This window comes from Girardinichthys multiradiatus, chromosome 7, assembly GCF_021462225.1.
Source record: "Girardinichthys multiradiatus isolate DD_20200921_A chromosome 7, DD_fGirMul_XY1, whole genome shotgun sequence".
Taxonomy (NCBI): domain Eukaryota; kingdom Metazoa; phylum Chordata; class Actinopteri; order Cyprinodontiformes; family Goodeidae; genus Girardinichthys; species Girardinichthys multiradiatus.
The window spans coordinates 35,451,667-35,476,939 of NC_061800.1; the positions used below are offsets into that span (position 1 = coordinate 35,451,667).

The 25,273-nt window shown below is 40.0% G+C and overlaps 2 protein-coding genes across 5 annotated transcripts in view; one reads left to right on the plus strand and one right to left on the minus strand.

Moving 5' to 3' along the window:
• Window positions 1–18,399, plus strand: part of LOC124871167 (TSC22 domain family protein 1-like) — a 36,215-nt gene extending 17,816 nt beyond the window's left edge. The window contains exons 1-3 of one of the 4 annotated variants that reach the window (XM_047370245.1): window positions 10,018–10,345; window positions 15,644–15,695; window positions 16,757–18,399. In XM_047370245.1, the coding sequence (XP_047226201.1) occupies window positions 10,236–10,345; window positions 15,644–15,695; window positions 16,757–17,026 (432 nt within the window). In that variant the 5' untranslated portion in view covers window positions 10,018–10,235 and the 3' untranslated portion in view covers window positions 17,027–18,399. Of the gene's footprint in view, window positions 1–10,017; window positions 10,346–14,897; window positions 15,383–15,451; window positions 15,561–15,643; window positions 15,696–16,756 lie in introns of those variants that run through there. The other 3 variants (XM_047370243.1, XM_047370246.1, XM_047370242.1) reach the window with 3 other exon arrangements.
• serp2 (stress-associated endoplasmic reticulum protein family member 2) lies at window positions 17,925–24,506 on the minus strand. The gene is made up of 3 exons (XM_047370247.1): window positions 24,278–24,506; window positions 20,455–20,527; window positions 17,925–19,062 (listed from the first exon to the last, which is right to left on the minus strand). The coding sequence occupies exons 1-3, from the start codon at window positions 24,359–24,361 to the stop codon at window positions 19,022–19,024; spliced, it is 198 nt and encodes a 65-aa protein (XP_047226203.1). The 5' UTR covers window positions 24,362–24,506; the 3' UTR covers window positions 17,925–19,021.
• Between the last annotated feature and the right edge of the window lie 767 nt (window positions 24,507–25,273).

The following is a 25,273-nucleotide window of genomic DNA, read 5'->3' on the forward strand; positions in this document are numbered from 1 at the left end:
TCCACCTGGTTTGTTACATTTCCTCCATGCTCCCTCAATCATGCTTCATATCATCAGATGTACTTATATTGCTCTTTTTTATTTTTAAATGGGCAATCCAAACAGACACCAACAAGCAATGTCCGACTTTCCATACCCAATTGTTACTTGACGCATCTGACCATGGGCTAGCTTTTGTAGTAGACAGTGATCAGTATTGCTTGTAGCACTCCGTCCTCGGGCTCCAGTTCTCTCTGCAGTAACTAAAAATATATTTCCTGCTTACCGCAACACTCCGCCTGATTCGGATGTCTTCAGACCAGAGAACAGCATTTAATAAACACCTTCAACATGGGTAGTTTTTAGACAGGTCTGAGAAATCCCTCCGTTGGCCTCTGTTTGCATTGTAACAGTAGTTTAATGTAGACCTTAACATGTGTAGCTTTAACCAGCTCTGTAAACAGTGTTATGCTACCCCCTGCTGGTTAGCAAGCTATGGCTGGCTTATATACATCAGGCTCATGTCGCTGCATGTAGTGGATGTTGTTTTTTATATTATTAGCATTAGCATATTTTCTGGTTATTCTGACTAAGAGAGGTGTTGTCTCTGGAGTTTGCTGCTACTTTTCATGCAAGCTTATATCTCCAGCTGGGAGGGTATAAGTCCTTTAGTTCACAACTGGTGAAACGGATTGTTTTTCCTCACTGCTATTTGGTGAGAAAGCAGCAGTTTTTCATTAGTTTGGTGAAGTAAAAGTGCATCATGTTTTTAGCCATACATTGACAGGTTACCCTACTTTTGTTGATCTGTTCCTGTTTTTTTTTTGTTTTTTTTAAAGCCTCAGCATGTGAGACTTGCAAGTTAGTCTTGTGAGAGTTATTGAGGGCACAGAGCAGCTGCAGGAGTCTTACGTCACATACCTGCTGGTGGGATTTGTTGCAGAAAGCGAGGGCTGAAGGCTCGTAGTAAAATCTGTTCCCTTGAAGCAAACCATCAACTAGATCCCAACTAAATGGTACAAATCTTCCACACAGTGAATCTCAGATTGATGTGAAAGGTGGAAAAAATGAATAATGAATCCTTTGATACTGTCTTGGGGGGAGGTGTAATGCCTCCAACTGCAGATTGGGGTCTTTTATAGCTCCAAATCCTTTAGACATTTTAGACAGATTAGTCAGCAGGCACACACTGGTTGGTTATCATTAGGTCTGATAGGTAATGAGGTCATTTTTTAGGCTGATGACACACAGCAACATTGAGCCATGCCATGCTACAAGGCCATCTGGTGGTTGAAGCCCACAACTGTATTCTGGAGGAAACAAGGTACTGTATTTTTGTTTTTAGAGCCTATTTTAGGTGATTATTTAGAACTGTTCCTACATATAATTTAACATGCCTCCTTTTACCTTAGAGTTGACAGTACTGGAAGATTTAAAATCAAAGTAGACTTTAACTCATACACTAACGCTTGATATATAACGGAAATAGTATCTTACATAGTTTCCTCACCCTTGCTGGGTGTGAAGACTGAATCTAGGTAGCAGGTCGTTTAAAGTATTTTTTTTTTCACTAAAACTTTGTCCCTCTTCACGCACCTTGGGAGTCGGTGAAGCTGTGCCAGAAACTTTTTAGACGTTGCTCTGTTCAAATCTTCTTTAGGTCATCAGAGTAAGAGTTTGCTGTTTACATACTCTAGCTTCTGTAAATGGTCATTTGTTTTACACTCTTATAACTTTCAGATTTATTTTGTTGTGTTTTGGCATCTTTGTTCTACTTTACCGCTCCGTTTTGGAGATGGTTCATTTTGTTTGACATTTAATTATTTATTTCAGTATTTGTTGTATCTGTTGTTTGCTGAATATTATCGTTTTGGTTGTAACTGTATTTGTGTCTGGGAGAGAAACAAATCTCAGTTGAAACCCACTCCAGAACAAGAGTGAAAGTGATTTCATGGCTCCATTCCAGTCCAAATTTTACTAATAACTCCAACAATAATGTTGTCGTTCTGAATTGTTTTCATGAACTTTTAGAGTTTGCAATGTTTCGACTGACACAATGTTTCTTGGCCGTCCACCAGATGCAACGTTGTGTTGAGGTCTGCAAACACTTCCTGTTGGTTGCAGGCTAATTTGCATCCTTGGACTTGTTGCAGGGTTTGTTTCAATAATGCATGGAAGAACTCGATTTTTCATAACTGATATGGCCTGTAACTTCGTTCTCTTACAAATGTGTTGAAATACAGCAATGTACATGATTCTTTTGGTAAAATTTTAGCTTTAAAGGAGGATGTTTTGCTATTGAGGGTTAATCCCAGTTTTTAAGTGTGAAAACAACGCCGTTGCATTGAAACGGTTACGTGTTTAATGTTTTTCACCAGTCCTCCAACTCTTTGCACAAAAACGTATATTTTCTATAACAGTTAAAGGGAATTACCTTGTAAAGCTGTGGCTGACCAGAAGAGGGCGATGCAGTAGTAGGCTTGGTCCCTTTTCCATTCAGCACTATGATTATCAAGACAGCAGCTTCTTATTTTCAGTCATCTTTTTCTTCCAGTTTCGAGTGGATTTATCAAGTCATATCCAAGTAGCTGCTGATTCATAAACGGCATGTTAAATACATTTGACTCTAATCGGGGTCTCCATCACTATTTGGGGATAGTGAAAAGTGAGATTAGTACTTTTCTGAAAATTGATAGAAAGTAAATGAACAAAATTAAAGGTATTTAGATTTTTTAAGAGAGAAGCTGTGTAAGTGAAAGTGTTAGGCTCTGTTTTGCGGTGTAGGAAAGTGTGCTAAAATGTTTGTTACTAAGCCGTACCCATGATAGCCCTGTTTTTCCTTTCCGATTTAGTCCTGGTGACGTGGAGCTGTTGCTAATCCACTCACTGCTCTGTCCGCTTGTCTTCACCTGTAATCTGACATGATTTCTGGAAACTGGGCCAAGCATCATTGCCTTAATGGTTTCACATATTGATTTGATAACCCTTGCTTGACCTGAACCAGCTAATGGAAACGCAAGTAAGATAATAAATCGTTTCTCCCCCCCCGTGTAGTGTGTGAATGCTGCACCCAGAATCCTTAGTGTAGGCATGGCCGCGGTCCACATGAAGCTGCATCAGAGGTCAATGTTATTGACGTATGGTTGACTATGATGGTGGAGCGAAGCAGTGAGCTGTAGAAAATCAGCGGAAATGTAAGGAGTTGATTGTTTTTGGAATATATTCGCTTACCTTTTGATTATGGCTGCCACGTTTAGTCGGCATAACCAGTGACATCGACTACAGTAATCGACATCAAAGGTTTTAGTTGACGTATTTATTGAAAATTTGTCTGGACAAAGTTTAAGCTGCTTTCCTCCACACTTTGAAATGCAAATCTTTATATTTTATTCTTGTGGTATTCAATAAACGCAAAACTTCATTGTAACGTGATGAATGTAAACGTGATAGAAATTCCGGCAGTAAAATCAATCATTTAAACAATCGATCGATCGAAAGTTGATGAATTAGTTGAAAACAAAAAATGCCATTAGTGGCAGCCCTACTCCTGATTTGCAAAAACTTCAGTTGCACAACAGCGAAAATACTCCTCCGATCTTCCAGCATTATATATCCTCCTACAAATATAGATAAAAAGACACATTTTAATTTACTTAATATGAACATACTGTGTTGCATTCAAAGGCAGAGATATTAAATGAAAGGCAGAGAACTGCCACCAGTCGATTATGTATTGACTTTGCAACAGGTTTATTCCATCCACAGTCTTCCATGAGGCCCTCTTGCTCTTGTCTTTTATTGCTGCTGTTAGCATAATTTCTGTTATGCCCTGACTGAACTGGAACGTGGTGTTTTCTTTCTCTTCTAATCCTTTTAATGCCAAGTTTCACCCCGCATTATTCAGACCTACTGCTCGCATACCCATCACGTCTGTGGCTGGAATAATCTCCCGTTGAACTTCTTAAACAGGCGGCTACTATTTTTCTCTGGCTCCTCAACAAACAATTCTAGGAAAAACTTTACTAATCTACATGTAGGATAGATGGTTTCTTCACTCTCTACATTTTTAAAACATTTAACCTATACAATTGTGTTCAAATCAATAGCAGTCCAGCTAGACTAACTGGAAGAGTCACTATTTTTGGTAGAAATCCTTTAACCAAATAATAATTTACTAGTAGGTGCAGTAAAGTTGTAGAAAACCAACAGAGCCAGCATTTATTATATGCCTGCTCCTGAGTCTAATTACATAATTGATTGGAACAGTGTGGAGTTCAGTTGCTGAAGTCATTCAGTTTGTAAAGAAACAGGTCTCAGTCAGGTGGCCCTTACTTAAGGATGACTCCAGCACATGTTGTACATGCATTTCTCTCTGAAAAATGGGTCGATCCAGGCATTGTTCAGAAGAAGGGCGTACTTTGATTAAGACATTGATTGGAGAGGGGAAAACGTATAAAGAAGTGCAGAAAATGTACTTCTCAGCCAAAATGATATTTAGTGCTTTAGAATGGAAAGCAAAACTAGAGGGATGTGGAAGAAAATGAATGGCTACCATTTAAATGGGTCGACAAATAGCCAGAACGTCAAAGACTCAGCCGATGATCAGCTCCAGGGTGATCTAAGGAGGTCTGAAGTTAACGGTGAGTACTGTGACAATTAGGAGATACCCGTGTGAAGCTAATCTAGAAGAAGCCCCAGCAAAGTCCCAGTGTTTAAAAAAAGAGAAATAGACAAACATTTTTTGGACTGATGAAAGTAAGGTTGTTCTTTTTGTGTCCAAGGGCCACAGACAGTTAGTCAGACGACCCCCAAACACTTAATTGAAGCCGCAGTTCACTCTGAAGACATTGAAGCACGGTTGTTCAAGCATCATGATATTCAATTCAATTCAATTTAAAAATACTTTATTAATCCCAAAGGGAAATTAAATGTAGCTCATTATGTAGGTTTCTTCAAAGAGTCGTAGATGCTGATGGCTGTGGGCAGGAAAGATCTCCTGTAGCGCTCCGTCTTACAGCAGATCTGAAGAAGCCTCTGATTGAAGACACTCTGTTGTTGTAGGACAGTCTCATGAAGAGGATGCTCAGGGTTCTCCATAATGTTCTTCATTTATGAAGAATCCATCTTTCCACAACGATCTCCAGAGGTTCCAGAGGAGTCCCCAGAACAGAGCCAGCCTTTTTTATCAGCTTGTTGAGCTTTTTTAAGTCCCTGGCTCTGATGCTGCTTCCCCAGCAGATGATGGTAGAAGAGATCAAACTCTCCACAACAGACTTATAGAAGATATGCAGCATCTTGCTGCAAACACCAAAGGACCTAAGCTTCCTCAAGAAGTACAGTCTGCTCTGTCCCTTCTTGCAGATGGCTTCACAGTTGCATCTCCACTCTAGTCTGTTGTCCAGGTGAACACCGAGGTATTTATACTCCTCCACCACCTCCACCTCTTCTCCCATGCTAGAAATAGTGTTTGACTTATTCCTGTTTCTCTTAAAATCTACAATCATCTCCTTTGTTTTAGTCACGTTCAAAATGAGATGATTGTTTCCACACCATGCCACAAAGCGGTCCACCACCTTCCTGTACTCAGCTTCTTGTCCATCTCTGATCCACCCCACGACTGCAGAATCATCCGAGTATTTCTGCAGATGACAGGAGTCTGTCTTGTACTGGAAGTCTGAGGTGTACAGAGTGAAAAGGAATGGTGAGAGTACAGTCCCCTGTGGTGCTCCTGTGCTGCTGACTACCTGGTTAGACTCACAACCCTTCAGTCTTACAAACTGTGGTCTGTTTGTCAGGTAGTCTTTGATCCAGGAGATTGTTGAGGCCTCCACCTGAGTCTTCTGGAGTTTCTAACAAAGCAAATCAGGTTGGATTGTATTAAATGCACTGGAGAAATCAAAGAACATGATCCTCACAGTGCTACTGGCTTTGTCCAGATGGCAGTGGGTTTGTTGAAGCAGGTGTATGATGGCATCTTCAACTCCAACTCCACAGCGATAAGCAAACTGAAGGAGGTCCTGATGGTTTACTGTTTGCTTACTCAGGTGGGCCAACAGGAGTCTCTCTAGGACCTTCATGATGTGAGATGTCAGGGCAACAGGTCTATAGTCATTGAGGACTGATGGGTGAGTTTTCTTTGGTACCGGAACAAGACAGGAGGTCTTCCACAACACCGGAACATTCTTCTGGGCCAGGCTAAGGTTGAAGAGGTGCTGCAGAATCCCACAGAGCTGCTCTGCACAGGCCTTCAGGACTCTAGGGCTGACATGATCTGGACCTGCAGCCTTATTCCGATTCAGTCTCTCCAGTTGTCTCTTCACCTGACTTCTTGAGACACACAGGTGGAAGGGGGAAGCAAAGGAAGCATCAGCATCTTCTGATATGGTTGATGGCAAACATGTAGAAGCAGAAGGGTCTATGGCTGAGGTGGAAGATACAAAATGTGAGGTGTTACTGGACAACTGTGGGTCCTGTGGGTCAAAGGAGGGTGGAATGTCTGTTTGGCTGTGAGCAGGAGAGGAGGATGCGAAGCTTGTTTCTGAACTGAACCTATTGAAGAATGTGTTCAGTTCATTGGCTCTGTCCAGACCTCCATCGGTCTGATCATCCTTCTACTTGAAGCCTGTGATCTTCTTCATCCCTGTCCACACATCTCTGATATTGTTTTGCTGGAGTTGCTCCCCAGCTTCTTCTTGTACACCTCCTTGCTGTCTCTTATCTTGACTTTAAGTTGATTCTGTAAACTCCTCAATAATTCTCTGTCTCCCTCTCTGAAGGCTCTTTTTTTCTTGTTAAGCAGGTCCTTCAGGTCACTGGTGATCCAAGGTTTGTTATTGGGGAAGCATCTCACAGTTCTGGTGGGGATGATGTTATCCACACAGAAGTTTATTTAGTCGGTTACACACTCAGGCATGGCATTGATGTCCTCTCCATGTAGCTGGCACAGTGCGTCCCAGTCTGTAGCCTCAAAGCAACCTTGCAGGAAGCTTCTTCAGCTTCCTGTGACCATTTTCTCACAGTCCTCTTCATTACACGTTGCCTCTGAACAAGGGGCTGTTATGGGGATGTTCCTCTTACTATGCTGTCGAGCCTATTTGTCGTAAATGAGGGATCATAGGTCAGTTTGCTTATATCAGAACACTTGAAGAGCTCATGTTGCCCTTTGCCCAAAAGGAAATGCCATTGGAATGGACGTTTCAGCAAGACAACGACCCCAAACACACCAGTAAGCGAGCAGCATCTTGGTTCCAGACCAACAAAATCAAAGTCATAGAGTGGCCAGCACAGTCCCCGGACATTAATCCAAATAAAAACTTCCTGAGGAAAAACCAAGAAATGTTGAGGAATTGTTGAATGTTTTCAAATCATCCTTGGCTGGAATACCTGTTTACAGGTGCAAGAAGCTGGTCGACTCCATGCAACTCCAATGTGAAGCAGCTCTCAGAATCAGTGGTTACTCAAGGAAATATTAGTGATTCACATGATTGGTAAATCCTAAAAACCTTTCAGTTTATGTAGTAAATATTTGAGTTTGTAAAGAAAAATGCAGACACTATTATGTTCAACAGCCCTATGTTAATTTTTCTTCATTTTCTGTAATGTGATTAAAAGGTTGATACATTTTTCTTCATGGTTCTATTTAGAATATAGTGTGCAGTGTTCCAAATGCATGGAAACAAATACTTTACTCACTTTTTTTAAACTGCGATTATTCTGAACACACCTGTATTTATTTGTGGCTATTTGAGACTAATGCTTAGCTGATGGATGAAGGCCTTTTTAGTCTCTCCATTTCCTTCACATCTGCCTGTGTAAGTTTATTCTACAGTGAGGACTGAGGATTTGCTGCTGTCAGCCGATATGCTTCAATAGCACTCCTCTCTCCTACATATGGAGGCCAAATTGGCCACTCATCATTCCTCCCTGCCTGTCTGACTGACTCACCGAGTAGCTCTGTGGAATGCTCCACAGTCAGGGTTTGACTATGGAAAAACCACTGCCAGGACCTGCTGGTAAAGTCTGTGCATATGTGCTCTCCTCTATCAAACTACAGCTTAGTCAGAAGCCTCTCCGGTTCAATAGGCCTCCTTTTATTCATGGCTCCAACGCGCCAGGTCCGTTTTTTATTAACGGTGTAGAGCCTGCCTCTTTCCGGGAACACCACACAACGGACTCCTTATAAGACGTAACTCAACATTCAGCACTTTGTCATCTAGTAACAGTAGATGTGGATATTAATTCATAACTGTGATTTGGTAAGGATCTATGAAGGTATGAAACCACTATTTAAGTGATCCACTGTGCAATATCTTTATGATCTGGATGTTTTTGGTGAGCTTACCAAAATGAGCTTGAATTGCCTATTATTCTATTATTATTATTGTTAATATTATTGTTGTTATTGTTATTTATTCATTTTATTTGTGTGTGATGAGGTGCCTCTGGTTAGATTTAAACTCACTAGTCCTGTGAAAATTATTTTCCCGATATTGGCATGATTGCCGCTGCTTATTTCAGGCCTTGAACCTGTTGAGGGCTAGAGACTTAGGCTACGTTCACACTGCAGGCAAATGTGACCCATATCTGACTTTTCCATGGCGGTCTGAACGTCCCAATTCCGATCTTTTCACAGTTGTGCCAGTTAGGTACTAAATCGTATATGTGTCTGATAGATTTAAAGGCGCCCACAGTCAGAACGCATTTTGTCATGCTGATCTTTTTCAGGAGGGACAGGGAATCTGTTTAGAGTCTGTTGTAGTTTATTGGAAGATCCATGGAGTTAAATACTTGGTGATCCAGGGAGAAACCCATTTTGGAGGCTGCAGAAACCCTGACTGGGGGGGAGGTTCACCTTCCAACAGGAAAACAACCCTAAACCTACAGCCAGGGCTATAGTGGAACGGTTCAGAAAGCAGTATCATGTATGGCCCAGTCAAAGTCCAGACATAAATCAATTCTCACAGACGCGCTCAATCCAATCCTGTTGAACTTTAACTATTTTGCAAAAGTGGACAAAAATTAGCAAAGCTGGTGGAGAACCAAGCCTAAAGACTTGCAGCTATAACAGTAAAATGTGGACTTACTCAGGCAGGGCTAGATGCATTTGCATGCCGCACTTTTCAGTTTTAATTTCTTTGTTCAATTTCTCAGAGCAGTGTATTATTTTTGTTCAACTTGACACCATACGGCAAAGTTTGGGTTGGGTGAGTACGTTTGTAAGGTGCTGTACATCATTCCAGTGGTGTAATGTCAGTCTCAGGCGAGTGGTTGCATCCACCCTCACCCAAGAAGTGGATGTCGAACTGAACCAGGTGAACAAGACAAGTTTTTTTCATTAAGGATGTGGTAGGCAGATATGTTTGGGTGGGTGGAGTTTAATTTTTTGGTGTTAGAAAGTGTTTCATAACATGTTTGGACAACAGACATAAAGGGCTGCAAGAAGAGCATCATGTGACCATCTGACCCTTCCCAGAAGTCATGTGTTTTAGTGATTCAACCCAGCTCATAAAGTCTGTTGGGACAAGTAAAATCCCCTGGATTGCTCTGGTCTTTTACCTGTTGTTTCTTTGCCTGGCCAGCTCTAAGCCAGCAGAAGCCCTACTGTAAAAAGGCATGTTATGCATATTATGTTTTCTGTATGCTGAGGCACATTGAAGCGGCCTCTTGATGAGATAAGACCCCACCGGGTCACTCAGAGAGGCGACATAAAAAGTGACAGGGTTGGAAGAAACATCACGTCACCTTAAAAGAGCCAACTAAACTGCTTGTGTTGTGTTTGGACCTTCTTGTTCAGCAGAATCTGAGACAGGTGTTGTTTGCTGAAAGTGTTTGAGGAAAGGTGAAAGGTGAACTACTAATATTTTAGTGTGAAGCCACAGAACGTCTCAGTACGAGAAGTTCGTGGTGCCACAGCAGGGAAATCACTGGGCCAAATGCTAATCTTACTTGATGGTTTATGTAACTCCTTGTGTCACATGATCACACGACACCTCCCGCACAGCAACTGGCTGTATTCAGTTAATTCACTCCACTCAGCAGCCACACATGCACACACGAATGGTTGGCACAGAAGAAAAGATGAGGCACGTTTACATGATCCATCAGATTGCTCTGTTGAATCAGTATGCAGCTTCGTTCGCTAATGCATCTGCCGCCGTGACCCAGATCTGCTCCGTAAATGTGAGAAGAAACGGGAGCCATTAGGAAACGCCAAACAAAGAAGCTCGGTCCAAGAGGGGCGGGGGGGAGGGATCAATATGTTCCCTCTGAGAGACGTTTCAATGAGATTGCAGGGAATCCAGCTGCAAGGCCATGACGAGATGGCAGTGAAGTTTTGGTTCTGGGAGCTGGAGCAGCATCTCAAAAGGTAAAATATAGACAGGGAAACCCCGAGGAGCCTTCAGGGGGCCAATGCTTACAGTAGCCACACACAAACGGCTACTTATTTCTGTCTTATCTTGTCTGTTCAGCCGTCAAAACTTTCAAGGGGGAAACTTTACCTCCTATCTCACAGTGGATTCTCTGTGATTAACTTTAAATCGCATGTAAATAAATTGGGTAGGGGTGAGTAAAACCGAAATTCTCGAGGGTATCTTTTTGCTATAAACAAATCACTTATAGCTCAAAGTCATCATTTTTATCATGTTGATGCAAACTATTTGATTACCTCTTTTTCCCTCTCTTACTCTGCTGGTCTCATATTTCTTCTCTACATTTTATAAAACACACGAGTTGTGAGCAGAAATAAGACGATAAGTTGTCTTCCAGATTGAGTAATGTGATGTTCGAATGTAATTAATATTGTGTAATCCCCATTCCTTCTTTCTAATGTAGCTTAAATGACCTAACACAATAAACCCCATCACAGACGAGGGCTTAACGTTAGTGCGGTTATGATCATTTCTTTCAAACTACATTTCTTGATCATTTGGCTGACCTACCTGAAACACAGTTCATAAATCCATGTAAGTAAATATTTTTAATGTAAAAATGTTTTTCACTAATGTAAAAAAAAACAAACACAGCAACAGCAATTCCTAATATTTTTAGTGGTTTACTCCATCGTAGGCCATATCTTTTTGATACCAATCAGTATGATCATAAGTTACACATGGAGCTGGACAATATCAGTGTGTGCTATATCGCATTCGCAAGGGACAGTTTAGGTGCAATATTTGGCTGGATGTAATATTTCAATATTAAGTAATGATAAAAAAAGAAAAGTACCAAAAAAATAAAGGTGCGGCCCTAGTTACAAAATAATTTAGACTTGCAGGAATCTGTAGAATAACTGGAGCTCCGGCCTATGAGCTGGCTGGTTCAGATCCCATGGATTTCCTGTTATCTGTCGAGTGGGGACTGCTAACTTTGAAAACAACCCGCATAGGTTGGCTTATTTAAGAGCTTCAGGTGTACAGGCTATTTAGATGTAGATAAGTGGCTAAACTGTCTTCTAGTCAAAGACAAAACCGGAAGAGATAATGGTGGCTTAGCGTTTCTTATTTGGGCTGGCTGGACAGAAAGTACTAAGGTGTTTGTCGAGGATCAAAAGTGAGCAGAGAATCTCTTTGCAGCTCTTTTTACAGTGTTCAAATATAAATCAGCCTAAGCCTGACTTTTCAAAGTAATCTTTCAAATACCCTAAAGTTTCTCTTTCCGCCGTCACACCCTCGTTGATTCACTTGTGAGCCATAGCAGAATAATTTCAAAATATTCATTGATACAACTTTCTACAACCTGTAAATAAATAAAACAGTGATCACCTTGAACTTCTTGGGATGAAATCTTCTATTTTGCACCATTGTTGGATGTAAGAAAAGTGCTGAAGTCTGATCATGAAGTACTGCAGTACTGAATGGGAAGCGTAGCTGTCAACGGGATGTGTGACAGCTCTGTTTCACTATGTAAAGATTTTGGATTAGTGCTGGAGTGTGCAAGAGCATCAATATATCCATGCATCAACACCTGTTTGAATAAAAACACTTCATTTCTTGAGACTTGTTTGTATGCTTTGTAGAGAGATTGAGGCTGAACATGAAAAGGAGTCTTCTTGCATTTGGAAAGTTGTGAGTTTGATTCCAGATTCCTTCTTGCCCTGGGTTGATGTGGTTTTGGGCAGGGCACTTAACCCAATGTTTCCTATCTAGCTGATAATTAATTTTATTAATGTGCGCGTTTATGAGTGTGGCTCGGTAAATGTGGTTTTTAGTGGTCGGTGTGCCTAAAGAAGCACAGAAGTTCTGTCTTAACCATTTGGTTTGCATTCTGGACCCAGCACTTTCTTTGAGTCCTCATTACCTCACCTGTCTTAGGTTCTGATCAAAAATAAAATCAGTCAAATGAAATACAGAGTTCTAGACTAACCCTTTTTTAGTTAAGTGATTCACAGCAATTCAAAAACATAAATGTGTCCGATTTCCGATCTCCAGTGTTTATAAAGGTTTAACTTGCTGATTTGAACTTTCAGAACTGTAGCGTAAGAACAAATAAAAACGGCAAACTAAGTCTGTTTTTTTTCTTGCTTTTCTTTCGTGAGCACTCGTTAATTGTTTATATTAGAAGCATAGACGATCCCAAGCCACCGTGTGAAATTTATCATGTAAAGCAGGATTTTACAATTTAGAAAAATATGCAAATTTTAACAGTTGGCATTTTCAACTGTTTTTAGCTTCTTATATTGGCCATTTGCATAGAACATTATTTAAGAGAATATAGATCCTGGTCCAGAGACCACCTGAGTTGTTCCTCAACTCAGGTGGTCTCTACCCCGAATTAAATTGTAGTGCCTGATGCACTTTGATAAGCCAGTAAATGTGTTTATGATTTTGTAAATGAGCAATCTGAACATCTTAGTACAATACCTCATGCCCCTGAAGTCAAAAACTACTGTCCCATTCTTCCCACACTAATACAGATTATTTTGTAAAATATAAAATGAACAAGCTTCTTGTTGTCCATAATGGTAACGGTGGTAACTGTGTCATTCACCCCCACCATGCTTTTATCAGATTTGACATTAGTGCTACTCATAGCCTTAAGAGCTGGCTCTGTGGGATATTTACTGTGCGTTGTGTGGATATGAATATCATCAAATATCAAGAGCTTCCATATGCAGTTTCAAGGGTTGCAGATCAGCATGAAATGTGAGAAAACTACTCCTTCAGATTGTAAAGGGAGGATTTTTTGAGTTGGAGGGCGTTTTTTTGTTGTTTGTTTTTGTTTTGTTTTAATAGACGTCTGAGGTCAAAATTTGAGCGGAGGAGGCATTTGTCACCAAATACTCCCATCTCTGAAGCCCTGTGAGTGCTCTTTTAGGGCGTGTGATGCCTGAGTCAGTCTGAACACAGTGAAATACTCCTTCTTTAAAGAAAGATGTTTCATAAACACCTGGAGAAAGATGGATCGCATGATATTTGAGGTTACCATCAAACATTGTATGCTGTGCACATATTTGGTGTATACTTTGCAAAAGGAGTTTGTAAGGTTTATGCCTGCATGACGTTTTGCAAGTAGGTAATTTTTTTTCAGTGACCTAGATCTCTTCCCATAGTTACACCTCTCAGTCTTGTGCTGTACACCTCAACATCTAGGTTTTCACTCTGTAACGGTTGTAGTTTGAAGGATCCTGGGCAGTACCATAAAGGACCACACAGGGGCAGTGCATGTATGTGCATCATCACACTGAGCGAGCATCCAAGGCATTTTTACTTCCACACCACTCTGTTACTTAATCCTGTTTATAAGACCGTTGATATTTTACATCACCCAAACCTTTCCTATTGTATAAAACAGGATTGTACCTCTTACAACAAAACTGTTTGCATATGTTGTCAACAAGCATTTTGGATAAGTGTTTTTTTTTTAATTTTTTAAGTTGTGTACATTGCACAAAACTATTCACTTTTACATGCATTAATATAGAATAATATCTAAATCTTCCAAAACTGTTCATGTAAACTGAATGTCTTTGGGAACTTTTAATAAAACATAAGAGGATGAGTTCAGGATTTCTAATGTAAGGTTCTGTTAAATGGTTAAAGTTGTTAATATCTTACCTCCGGTACGTAACTTTCTCACCGTTTACGTTTAGAAGAAATCCAGATTATTTGGCTCTGAAGGCTGAAACTAAAGGCTTGTCCAAGAGGGCTTGTCACCTCTACCATCTTAAAACGAGTCTCAAAAACATAAATAAAGTTTCTCATAGTTTTATTTTGTAAACATGAAAGCTTCAACATGTTTGCATAAGTGGTTATTTACACCAAAGTCTGGTCATTTACACTGAGAAAAGAGTTAGGAGGCAAATAACTGTAACAAAGAAACAAAGCTGTATGAAATTAAAAACATATTGTAGCATTTTAAGTGAACACTACTGTAATACTTTTTTTGTTGTTGCTTTTAACACTTTGCTTTGTTAGGTGGTTTGTCTGACCAAAATTATGATATAGAAAAGGAAGATCAATGGTTCTGCACTGTGTAAATATTCGTAAACTGCTGTGAAACTAAATGTCCAAATGTCGGATAGTTTTAAATACAACCACTATGAAATGTTTGATATTAGAGATAATTGAAATCTGTTTTGGTCGGTTATTGTTCTCAATCTTCTGGCTCATAGCTGTAAAGTTGAACCCTTTGTAAATCAAATGCAACTTGAGACCGTCATCTCCTGTGGTTCTGGATTCTCGTGCCTTTTGGGATCGATCCAAATACACACAAAGCAGAATAATCAGTAGAAATCCATTCTTCATTATCCAGTTCTGTTTTTATTCCCAGATACCTGTCTTAGTAGTATCTTTAACAGGGAAAAATCCTGAACTATCTCGTTAAATCTGTGGGGTATTAATTACACTGAAGTACCACATAGTGTCCAGAAACCGTTTTCTGTGGATGAATTAGTAACTGTACTTATTGCAGCAGTTTTATCCCGGTCCAATTACAGACTGTTGAAGGTGGTTCCTCCCCTCCCCTCCGGTTTCCTCCTCTTCTCCTCTGCAGGAGTTTATGCAGAGTTGCCGTCAGCTGAGCGGCAGGTGGGGGCGTCCCCGCATACATTATGTAAGTCAGCCTCCGCCTCCACCAATCAGCATCGAGCGTGTCGCTGTGTCGCGGGATAAATTATGCGGGATCGTGGAGATCCGCAGTCCTTTTGTGTGCCGCTGAGATGAGCTGACCTTGGACGGCATCCGTACCGCTGCGGGGCTCTGTTGTCTGAGCTCTACCGGACTCTCAGCTGTGTGGATGCGGTGTGGTGGCGGTGGACCTCCGGGCTGTAAACCATGAACAGCATGAATGCGTCGTGCTACACCGTGGCGATGGATTTAGGCGTTTGCCAGCTGAGGAATTTCTCCATCTCGTTCCTGTCGTCGCTGCTGAGCGCAGAGAGATCCCAGCTGAAGCTCGACAGCAGGTAACAATTGTCTCAGAGCTGCATCCGTGGTGTGGGAAGCAGACAGCCTCTCACATGAGCGTCACTTTCAGACGCTTTATAGGAAGACGCTAATGGGGGTTTTATCGCGGTGAAACCTTGCGGCTGGTTTTATAGAAATCTCCAGATGCTTCCTGTTCCGAGCCACATTCTTATAAAGGTGGAGAAAGGCGTTGTTTTGTTCCTCACTGCAGCACAGGGCGGCTGGAAATGTATTTATTTCTCCTTTTTCTTCTTTTGCAGCTCGTCCGGAGCCAGCGTGGTGGCCATCGACAACAAGATTGAACAAGCAATGGTGAGTGTGACATTTTTTTTTTTTTTAAAACCTCCTGCAACAAACCGTAACTAAATGTAATACTGGACATTGAGTTGTAAGTACCAAAAAAATGTGCGATGAAATCACTACACTTATTTATTCTCAAAGTGGGGATGCTTTAATGTGACTGAATCTAAAGCCACTTCTTGTTTTTTTTCGATTTAAGGTCTCCATTTTTAAATCCTCAGTAAATTAATAAAAGTGGATCTAGAAATGAAGCAATTTCTAACTAGTGGTGTTTGTTTTTTTCTTTCACCATCTCCGTTGTCAGGGTTGTTGCTAGGCAAACTGGAAGACTCACGCCTGGTTATAAATACCTCAGCCTCTGATTGGTGGAACACACCTTTATGTGGGCGGGGTTAGTGAGTTAGCGTCCCAGGAATATTCTCCGTCATCATTTCCTTTTTGTCATCTTTTTTTTTTAATTAAATTATCAGATTAAATTAGATAAAGGCTTAAATTTTTATACTTTTTGTCAACTTGTGGTTTGTATGTATATATAGTTAAAACTTTATTATTATTTAAAATAGACAAAACTAAACAATTAACTAAATAAGAACAATAAAACTACAGAGTTTAGGGATTAAAAAAAGGAAAACGTGCCCAAAAAATATGAATGTACAAAATGCATGACTATGTGTATTAGACTACACTAATTGTAATGTATGAAGTTTTTATAAAAATATTAACCACGCTAACAAGATCTACATCCACCTAATTCCAGTTTATGATTTCCATGTTTTAGACACAATTTCCAATACTTGAAACCTGGGCTGCAACTCACTTTTATAAATATATTTTGTTGTACTATAAACTGGAATGCCTGTAATTAATTTTAACTATCTGTTTGAGTGTAGAGTGAGGACTGAAGTAAGAAATACATTGAAAAATATTTCTATGATCTTTTTTTTTTTTCCACACAAAGGGTCACAAGAGGTTAAAAAAACAACACACTAAATCTGTAGATTAGAAATATAAAAGAACAGAAGGAAACAAGATTGCAGACCTCTGTCCTAATCCCGTGTCTGTATCTGGTTTAGGATCTGGTGAAGAGCCACCTGATGTACGCCGTGCGTGAGGAGGTGGAGGTCCTGAAGGAGCAGATCAAGGAGCTGATAGAGCGAAACTCCCAGCTGGAGCAGGAGAACACGCTGCTGAAGACACTGGCCAGCCCAGAACAGATGGCCCAGTTCCAGGCCCAGGTTCAGACTGGCTCTCCGCCCGCCCCTCAGACGGCTGCTCCAACGGGACCCCCGAGCACCGCCGCCCTCGCCCAGCCTGCCTCGCACAGCTCCGGCCCCTCAGCGTAGCCTGACGAGATGAACTTAGCAACCTGTAGTTCTAAAGGCCCATGACAGCCGTAGAGCCAAACGTTGCCTTCTACAGCAGGAGGTTAACGCTGTCAGGACCAGAATTTGCACATATTTATCTCTGAAAGATGCAGGCAGCAGGATGAGCGGCACTGCGTTTTCTCCACAGTGGACAGTGACAATCTTACTATGCTGTGTGTGTGTGTGTGTGGGGGGGGGGGGGGGGGGGGGGGTTGTTTTCAGAGGATAAATCATCACACATTTGCCAAATAGCCCTAGGTCATCAACAAGAATGTCTTACTACAAAGAAACAGTCAGTGACAACATTATGCTTACTTACAGATTTAAAATGAAATCCCTGTGCCTGTGTCTGGATTTTAAGTAATACACTGGCAGCGGAACAGCAGGTGGTGGAAGATTGTACTGGCTGTTACCTATTTTGCCGAATGATGTAAATAAAAAGCAGTTCTCTACCAAGGCTAGATCTTGAGAGGGGGAGAGTAGTTCTTCTCAGTGACAGAATAAGAGTGTGAGCTATTATTATCATGTCAAAGCACCCATCTGGAATGGGGGAGGGGATGGGAGGTTATTCTGAACAACGCTCGGCAGCATTGATGATGTTACGCAAACTGGGTTGGTGGCATGAACAAAACGTGGTTTCTTATGAAGATGACGATAGATCTATTTTCAGTATTTCCCTTTCAGGCTCATTATTTCGCCCTCGACGTAGCTCATTGTTGCCGTTTCCTCGTCCCTGTCCTGGCACATTGCTTCAGCCTCCTTTGACAGGGTTGACACTTTGGGCTAAGCTGCATTTTGTTTCTGTGTATTTTTTTGTTTGTTTGTTTTTTTCCTAGAAATTCATTGGGCAGAAGTCGATGTACATTTCTGTATAGTGTAAGTACAATGTAAAAAAAAAACAAAAAACGAAGAGAGGAAGGAAAAACAGATGCTATCTAGGTCATGCAGGTTGATGCGGTTGAGTCTGTGTCATCCATCTTTAATGCTGTAATTTCTGGACTTTGGAACCAAAAGGAGGTTTAGGTTATTTAACGGACAACATCCAACGATGTTGTCCTTCTCTCGTACTGCAACATTAACTTTGACTGTAAACAGTTTCTCATTGCTCTTTTTCTTAAGTATTGCACCTTGTTTTATTGGGTTTTTTTTGACAGTGGAACACTTTTGGATCTGAAAAGGCAAACTTAGGGGAAAAACAAAGAAACAAGCTCTGAAGATGTTTGTTTTCCATTCTGTGTATCAGTTGTACGCCCATGTTCTGTGCATGTTTCTTCAAAGACCGGATAACAAAATACCTTCAATTACACTTGACAGCTGCACTTCACAACTTTCAATAAACCTGCTTAAGAGTACCAGCCTGGTCTTTGTCTAAGTCTTCTTATCTGTGTAATCCAACAAAATTATAAGGTACGTTAAACCTAGAGTGCTGTGAAAAGTATGTGCCCCCTTACAAGTGGGAGGGAGGGGGCAATTACTCTCTTCCACCTAGGGTATGTCTGGTTTAAACCATTGGAAGTCAAAGCCAATCCTAACAATGAAACAGTCAGTGTAGCCGTGGGGTTTACAGAATTAACAATCTTCGCTCTGATTGCTGAACATTTATTTGAAAAAAACATTCTTTCTCACACAAACAGGAAAACTTACATAGATGATATGGCACATTGTCAGCAGGATTCACTGCCAGCTCACTCATACTTTGGCACACATACGCACAGGAGCCAAGCGACTAATGAAACACATGTTCCCCAGCCGGCGTGGTTTTAGACTGTCCATAGAAAAGCTGTCAGTACCACAGACTGCAACACTGTAAACGCTGATCGAGGGCAGGGCAGGGCGATGGTCGGGGAGGCTTCTCTCTCTGGCGTCCGTCTCTGGGCCTCTGAAGGAGATGAGGGTGTGAATGTGGAGGCGTAGGCTAGCCAGGCTCAGTAAGAGCATGAAGAGGGGGGTGGGGGTCACGATCCTCCCCCTGGGTCACATCCCCATACGGATACTCTGGATGATCTGGAATATGGCTGAGAGTCCAGAGACGCACAGGTCAGAACATTTCTTTCGTTTTTATGACCAACACTAGAATCCAATGAAAATCCAACACATTTGTAGTGTAACACTAACTGAAAAAGTGAATGTGTTACTCTTGCACTCCTACGCCATCAGATGTTACACATAATAAAAAACATGTTTTTTGCTAAAGAGCTGAATATCCTTTTTATTCAGGTTAGCAAACACAGGAGTAGTCAAACCCTTTGAAAATTTCCATACTTTGTTGCATTATAGGCACAAAGTTCAGTGTAATTTATTGGGATTTTATGGGATAGACCAAAACAAGGTAGAGCATAATTGTAAAGTGCAATGATAAGGATTTGTACTTTGCAAAGCGTTTTACAAATAAAAACTAGAAAAGTGTGGCCTGCATTTGTATTCAGCCCAGTTTTACACCAATACTTTAAATAAAATCCAGAACAACACATTGCCTTCAGAATAATTAGTAAACAGAGTCCACTGTTTGCCAAATAAAAAACACAGAAGGAAACCACTGCACAATACTCTGAATACACAATATCCACTTTGAAACACCAGCTGTGTGAAGGCCTCAGATGTTTTTAACAGCAAACAAATAAAGTTGTGGAGTTTAAAACAGGATTATGTTAACACAACATGCACATCCATCTAAACTGACAGCCCCGACAATAAGAGCATTAATTAGAGAAGCAGCCAAGAGGTCCAGGGTAACACTAGAGGAGCTGCAGAGATCCTCAGCTCAGGTGGGATGACCTGATGGTAATACAAATGCTAGTTGTGAACATGATGGATCACTTTAAACACATTATCCCCATGGTGAAACACAAAAGTGGCAGCATCATGCTGTGGGAAAGCTGTTTTTCAGTGGGGACACGATGGACTGAGTCAATGGACTAAGAGAACTACATTTGAAGTATTTCTCCATCTCCTTTTCATTGCCATTTAAGCTGGTAATCAGTTCACACCACCTGATTGCTTCCAGCTACAGTCAGGTTGGGTCTCTTTCCTCAGCTTTAGAGGTTGCAAAAGACATGGAACTGGGCTGGGAGTTCACCTCCAGGCACCATTAAATACTGCCAGAGCAACAATAGAATGGTTTAAATTATGTTAGAATGGCCCAGTCAAAGCCCAGATCTGTGGCAAGAATTGAAAATTGGTGATCCATTAATTATGATATTTTTGCAAAGAATAGGTAAAAATGGCTTAATATTTCCGACGTTTTGACTCGGGGACTGAATACATATACATGTGCACTTTTCAGATTTTTGTTATCTTTATTTTAAACATTTTTAACCAGTGGGTCATTTTTTCTTCCCCTCTAACCATCATGTACTACTTCGTGTTGTTCTATCAGCCAAAATCCCAGTGAAACCTGCGGGTTTTACCTGATCCACAAACAACGAATACAAAGAGGGCGAGCAGCCAGGGACCTACAGGGTACTTCTCCTCTTGTGGTCGCTTGAGGAAACAAAAACACACACGGTGTCTGTTAGCAAAACTGCCACAAAACAAATGCTCACGACGCTGCAAAGCAAAAGTGAAACGTTTTCATAAAAACATGGAGTTTAATATTTTTTTTTATCCACAGCCACGTAGTTGCATTTTCTCTTTTGTTCTGCTGAAACCCACAGCACTCCGCTATAGTTTTAAACCAACCCCAGTTTTTACATTTCTTCGGTATGAGATTCTCACAGTGTGACAACCTTCAATAAAAATACAACAGCTTCATGGTTTCACAGTATTGGCCCAAACATGTAGAACAAAACATCATCAAACTGATTTCATTGCAACAGAAAAGTGTTTCTTTTACTGCTGCAAAACTAACAAGGATTTTTACGGCTATAACATTATTTATTCACTGTTATTGGATTTTTATTTATTAACTATTTATAGAGGAACAAAGCAGCTTTCAGATGATAACGTTTAAAATCTTTGGTATACTCAAAACTGGCCTATGCCTACTTTAAAAGTGTTTCTGTAAACTTTGGCAGCTTTTTTTTTCATCTTTAGTGGCAATGAACCAATTGGCCAGTAATGGAAATTTGACATTTTTTTTCTTTGCTTACATAATAAAAACTAGATTTTTTTTCTCTGCTTATTAAATGCATAAGAACTAAAAACTCAGTTATTAAGGCTTGTAAACACATCAACAAACAGCGTGATCTTTGATTTATAGGAACATACTGTTTGAAGCATACAATACTGTGAAAAAGTCTTTGCTCCCTTACAGATGTCTTCTATTTTTGCTTTTTTTTTTTTTTTTAATCACACTTATAGCTTCAAAAAGATATCTTGTTTTTAGACGATGTCTGCATGGATTAAGTTAAAAAGTTCTTCCCAGGACTGGTCAGCCGACGTAAAATATACCAAGAGCACCTCAACTCATCCAGGAGGTCACAACAAAAACCAGAACATCTAAAGCACGGCAGGCCTCACTTGCCTCAGTTAAGTCCAGCGTTCATGATTCAACAGTAAGAAGGAGACTGAGGAGAAACAGCATCCATGTGAGAGTTTCAAGGACAAAACCATTGCTGACCGAAAGGCTGAAAAACATCTTGATGACCCCCAAGACTTTTAGAAAAATATGATAAAATATAACATTGCTACCTGGATAACTAACCCATGAGAAATTCTCCTCTCGATAATAAAATTCTGAAGGAGAATGTCCGGCCAAGAGTTTGTGACCTTAGCTCACTTGGGTTAAGCAGAAGGAACATTGATCAGAAGTCCACCACTAAGTCCATCTCTGGATGACCAAAAAAAACAAACAAACACAAAGTGAAGGTTTTGGAGTGGTATAGTCAAAGTCTGGACTTAAGTACAATTAAGATCCTATGGCATGACCCGAAACAGACGGTTTATACTCAAAAACCCTCCAACATGGGTGAATTTAAACACTTTAGCAAACAAAAACAGGTCAAAATCTCTTATGTTATTGTTATTGCAAACACTTGACAGCAGCTGGTGCCCAAAATTACTTTTTTTTTTTCTAACTTATAATTAAATTAAATTTACTTAAGGTTTTGTTTTAACAAAAAAAGAGAGAAGAAATCTGTAAGGGGGCAGATACTTTATAATCCCTTCATTTGCATTTGCACTACATTTGATCTTTTATGTTAAATTTTTCATACATGTAATTTATTCAATAAATGCACAGTTTTGTAGTTTTCAGCAAAAAAATTAAGTGATCAAGGAAAGAGCAAAAAAAAAAAAACACGACATGGGCATGGTTGGACATAATGAACTGCTTTAAAATCTCAAATTGTGAGAAAGTATGAGAAATATACCACTTTAAAAGTTTACTAAAAAGAACTGAATCACTATTTTTACACTGTACAATTATCTCTTATCTTGTTTTTCCACAAAATCAAAAGAAGAAGCCGCTACTCATCAGAAAATGTCCACAGTAACTCCGCCTGCACCAAACTAATCCCAGTGTCTTACTACGGACTCAAAAGTGCAGACCCAGTGCAGTGTTTGCGTTTTCTTCTCACTGTGGGCTCGTAATACGTCGAAGGATCAGCGTCATGGTGAGGTCATGTGTTTGGGCATGTTGCGTGTTTGTGGGGGAAGATTTTAGTCAGTCCGGGATGATTTAAACAAAGCTGGAGGAAGAGAGGGCGAGTAGGTGGAAAACATTTTCAGATGCAGATTTCCACACAACGTGTATTTTCGTCTGACAGAAACCCCAAGATGATTAGTATAAATTGTCTTTTTTATCCTTTTTTTAAAAGCAGGGCAAATTATTTGAATAAAGAGCTGTGCAAAAGTCTTGGGTCAAATCTCATGTCTTTATATTTTGTTTACAGTGAGCGTGACTAAAAGAGCAGAAAGGGAGATGAAGAGTCCAACAGATGGGACAACATAAGACCTGCACAGACGGAGAAGAGGAGGGTATCAGATGAGCCAGAGTTCTTACAATTTGTCACAATTTTAATGCAACTGATGCGATGAACGAGAAGCGGAAGAAGACACAAATTTGTAATTTATATAAAAAAAACTGTTTAATTTTTATGGATGGATAACATTTCTTCGTATTAGCAATAAATAAATAAATGAGGAGAGTCGACTCCTAAATAAGAGATATTACAGAAAAGTAAAGGTAGTAGACAAGCGAGGAAGGGTGGTAGGACGAAAGGATGCATGGCTAGAAGGAAACAAGAAAGGAAGAGGGAGGAAGGAGACGAGGAAGGAAGGACAGAGATAGTGAAACGGGGTTCAACACAACAAAGAAAGGGCACACAGCTGAATGCTGATTGAATAAAAAGGTGCTTTGATAAAGTCTTAGAGTTAGGGTGTGCACACTAAACACCCAGACTCTTACAGCTTTTTCATTTCTGATATTTTTCCCTGTAACAGGGTGATGTTTTCCAGTTGAATAATACATCACAATAAATGTGGGATTTTCACAAGGATGTGTACTCTTTTTATATCCACTATGTTTAAAAAAGTCTAGGCAATAATTTCAGAAAAGAAGTACATGGGTTAGGATTAGTATTTAAAAAAACAATAAAAACAGTTGGTAAGCAAATATGAAAGCGATGTTTGATCATCATTGTCTATGAGACATAATGTTTCACAAATTATTGAATATTTTTAGGATAAAATGTCTGCTGATTTCTTTTTTTTTTTGCTTTTGTTTAGAAAAAGTAGTTGCTGCTATTTTTGTAAAAAATATGTGTTAAAAAAGTGTAATAAGCTTATACTTTCTGTAATTAAACTTAATTTGTACTTGTTTAACGTTTATTTAAACAATTAAAAAAATAACTACCAAAATCTTATAAAAAAAATCTGACTGGTGCTTTTATTTTGTATTAAAGTTTATTTTTTTCAAAGAAATTGAAATCGGTACCAACAAGCTTTTAAAAAAAAAACGGAGTTTAAGAATCAGCCACAAAACTCTGAAAATAATTTTATTATTAAAAAAACTTCAAAATGATGCCACTGATTTCTGAGCTGGGCTAAGCCCCCAATACCTCAGAACCCTTAGGTGTGCCCCTGCTTTACAACCGCGTGTTCTCGTTCATTATTTGGGATTTATTTTTAGCAAGCAGCGACACCGTTATAACACCGTCTGCCCCCACTACAAGAAATAAACAAAAATCTACATCTGGTATAATTACCATCATCATTATCATCATCATCATCCCACCGGGCTGAACGTCACCTATCTGGGCTAATCACATCTGGCTTCCCTTTAACTCTCACCAGCGTCTTGGCTACGTTTCCTCTCTGCGTGATGTTCTTGCTGTGTTTCTCGTTGGCCATCCGGATCCTCTGTTTGGCCACCATCTTCCAGGGTAACGACAAAAACAGGGGTGTAAGTCACCCTGTTTAGCCTGTTTTTTTTTTATTTTCTTCTGACGCTGCAGGCTGACCACGGCACCGCCGCGTCAAGCTGGGACAGCTCAGTTGCTAGGAAACCAGAAACTCCCAGTTCAACCTTCAAAATAAGAGCAAAGAATATGTGAAAAATAAACTCACGGCGTGTCACGAATATGTCTAGATCCGTCCGGAAAGCCGCGTTAAACGAAGATAAATATTGACTTATATTATTATGTGTAGAGGCCTTCTGGGTATTCATAATAAGAGTAAGAATCCAGTGAAACCTCTTATTACGAAGGGTTTTTAAAGGACCAGGTCCGCTTTTTATCGAGCGCTTTTTCAACGGTTCGCTTTGCACCTGAGCGCGTGGCCGCGGACGCGCGCAATCAACAGAAATGGTATTTGTTTTAAATAAACACAATAACGCATACTTTTAATTTTAGTATAAAAAAATGACCTATTATCTTATTTAAAAGGTTTATATATCTGTATTCGATGTCTGTATGCTGTGAGCATAACCATTGAAGTCAAATTCCTCGTTTGTGTGCACAAACTGGGCCAATAAAACTGATTCCGATATAAATAAAGTTGTCTTGGCAAGTGTTAAATATTTTCTAAAGGTTCGGAGGAATTATTATCATTATTATTAACATCATATTGTAGAGCATATTACATTGTTAACAGGAGTTGATGAGTTCATCTGACTTAAATTAATTGAATGACTAATTAACATTACTTTTGAAAAACGTATTTGCACCTGCATCTCACATATTAAATGAATTTGTCTTGATAGGTTCTTGAATGTTTTGTAAGTCAGATCAAATGGAAAAAGGTTTTATAACGGTTAGGAACCAATAAAGTTTCTTTTGAGGACTAATA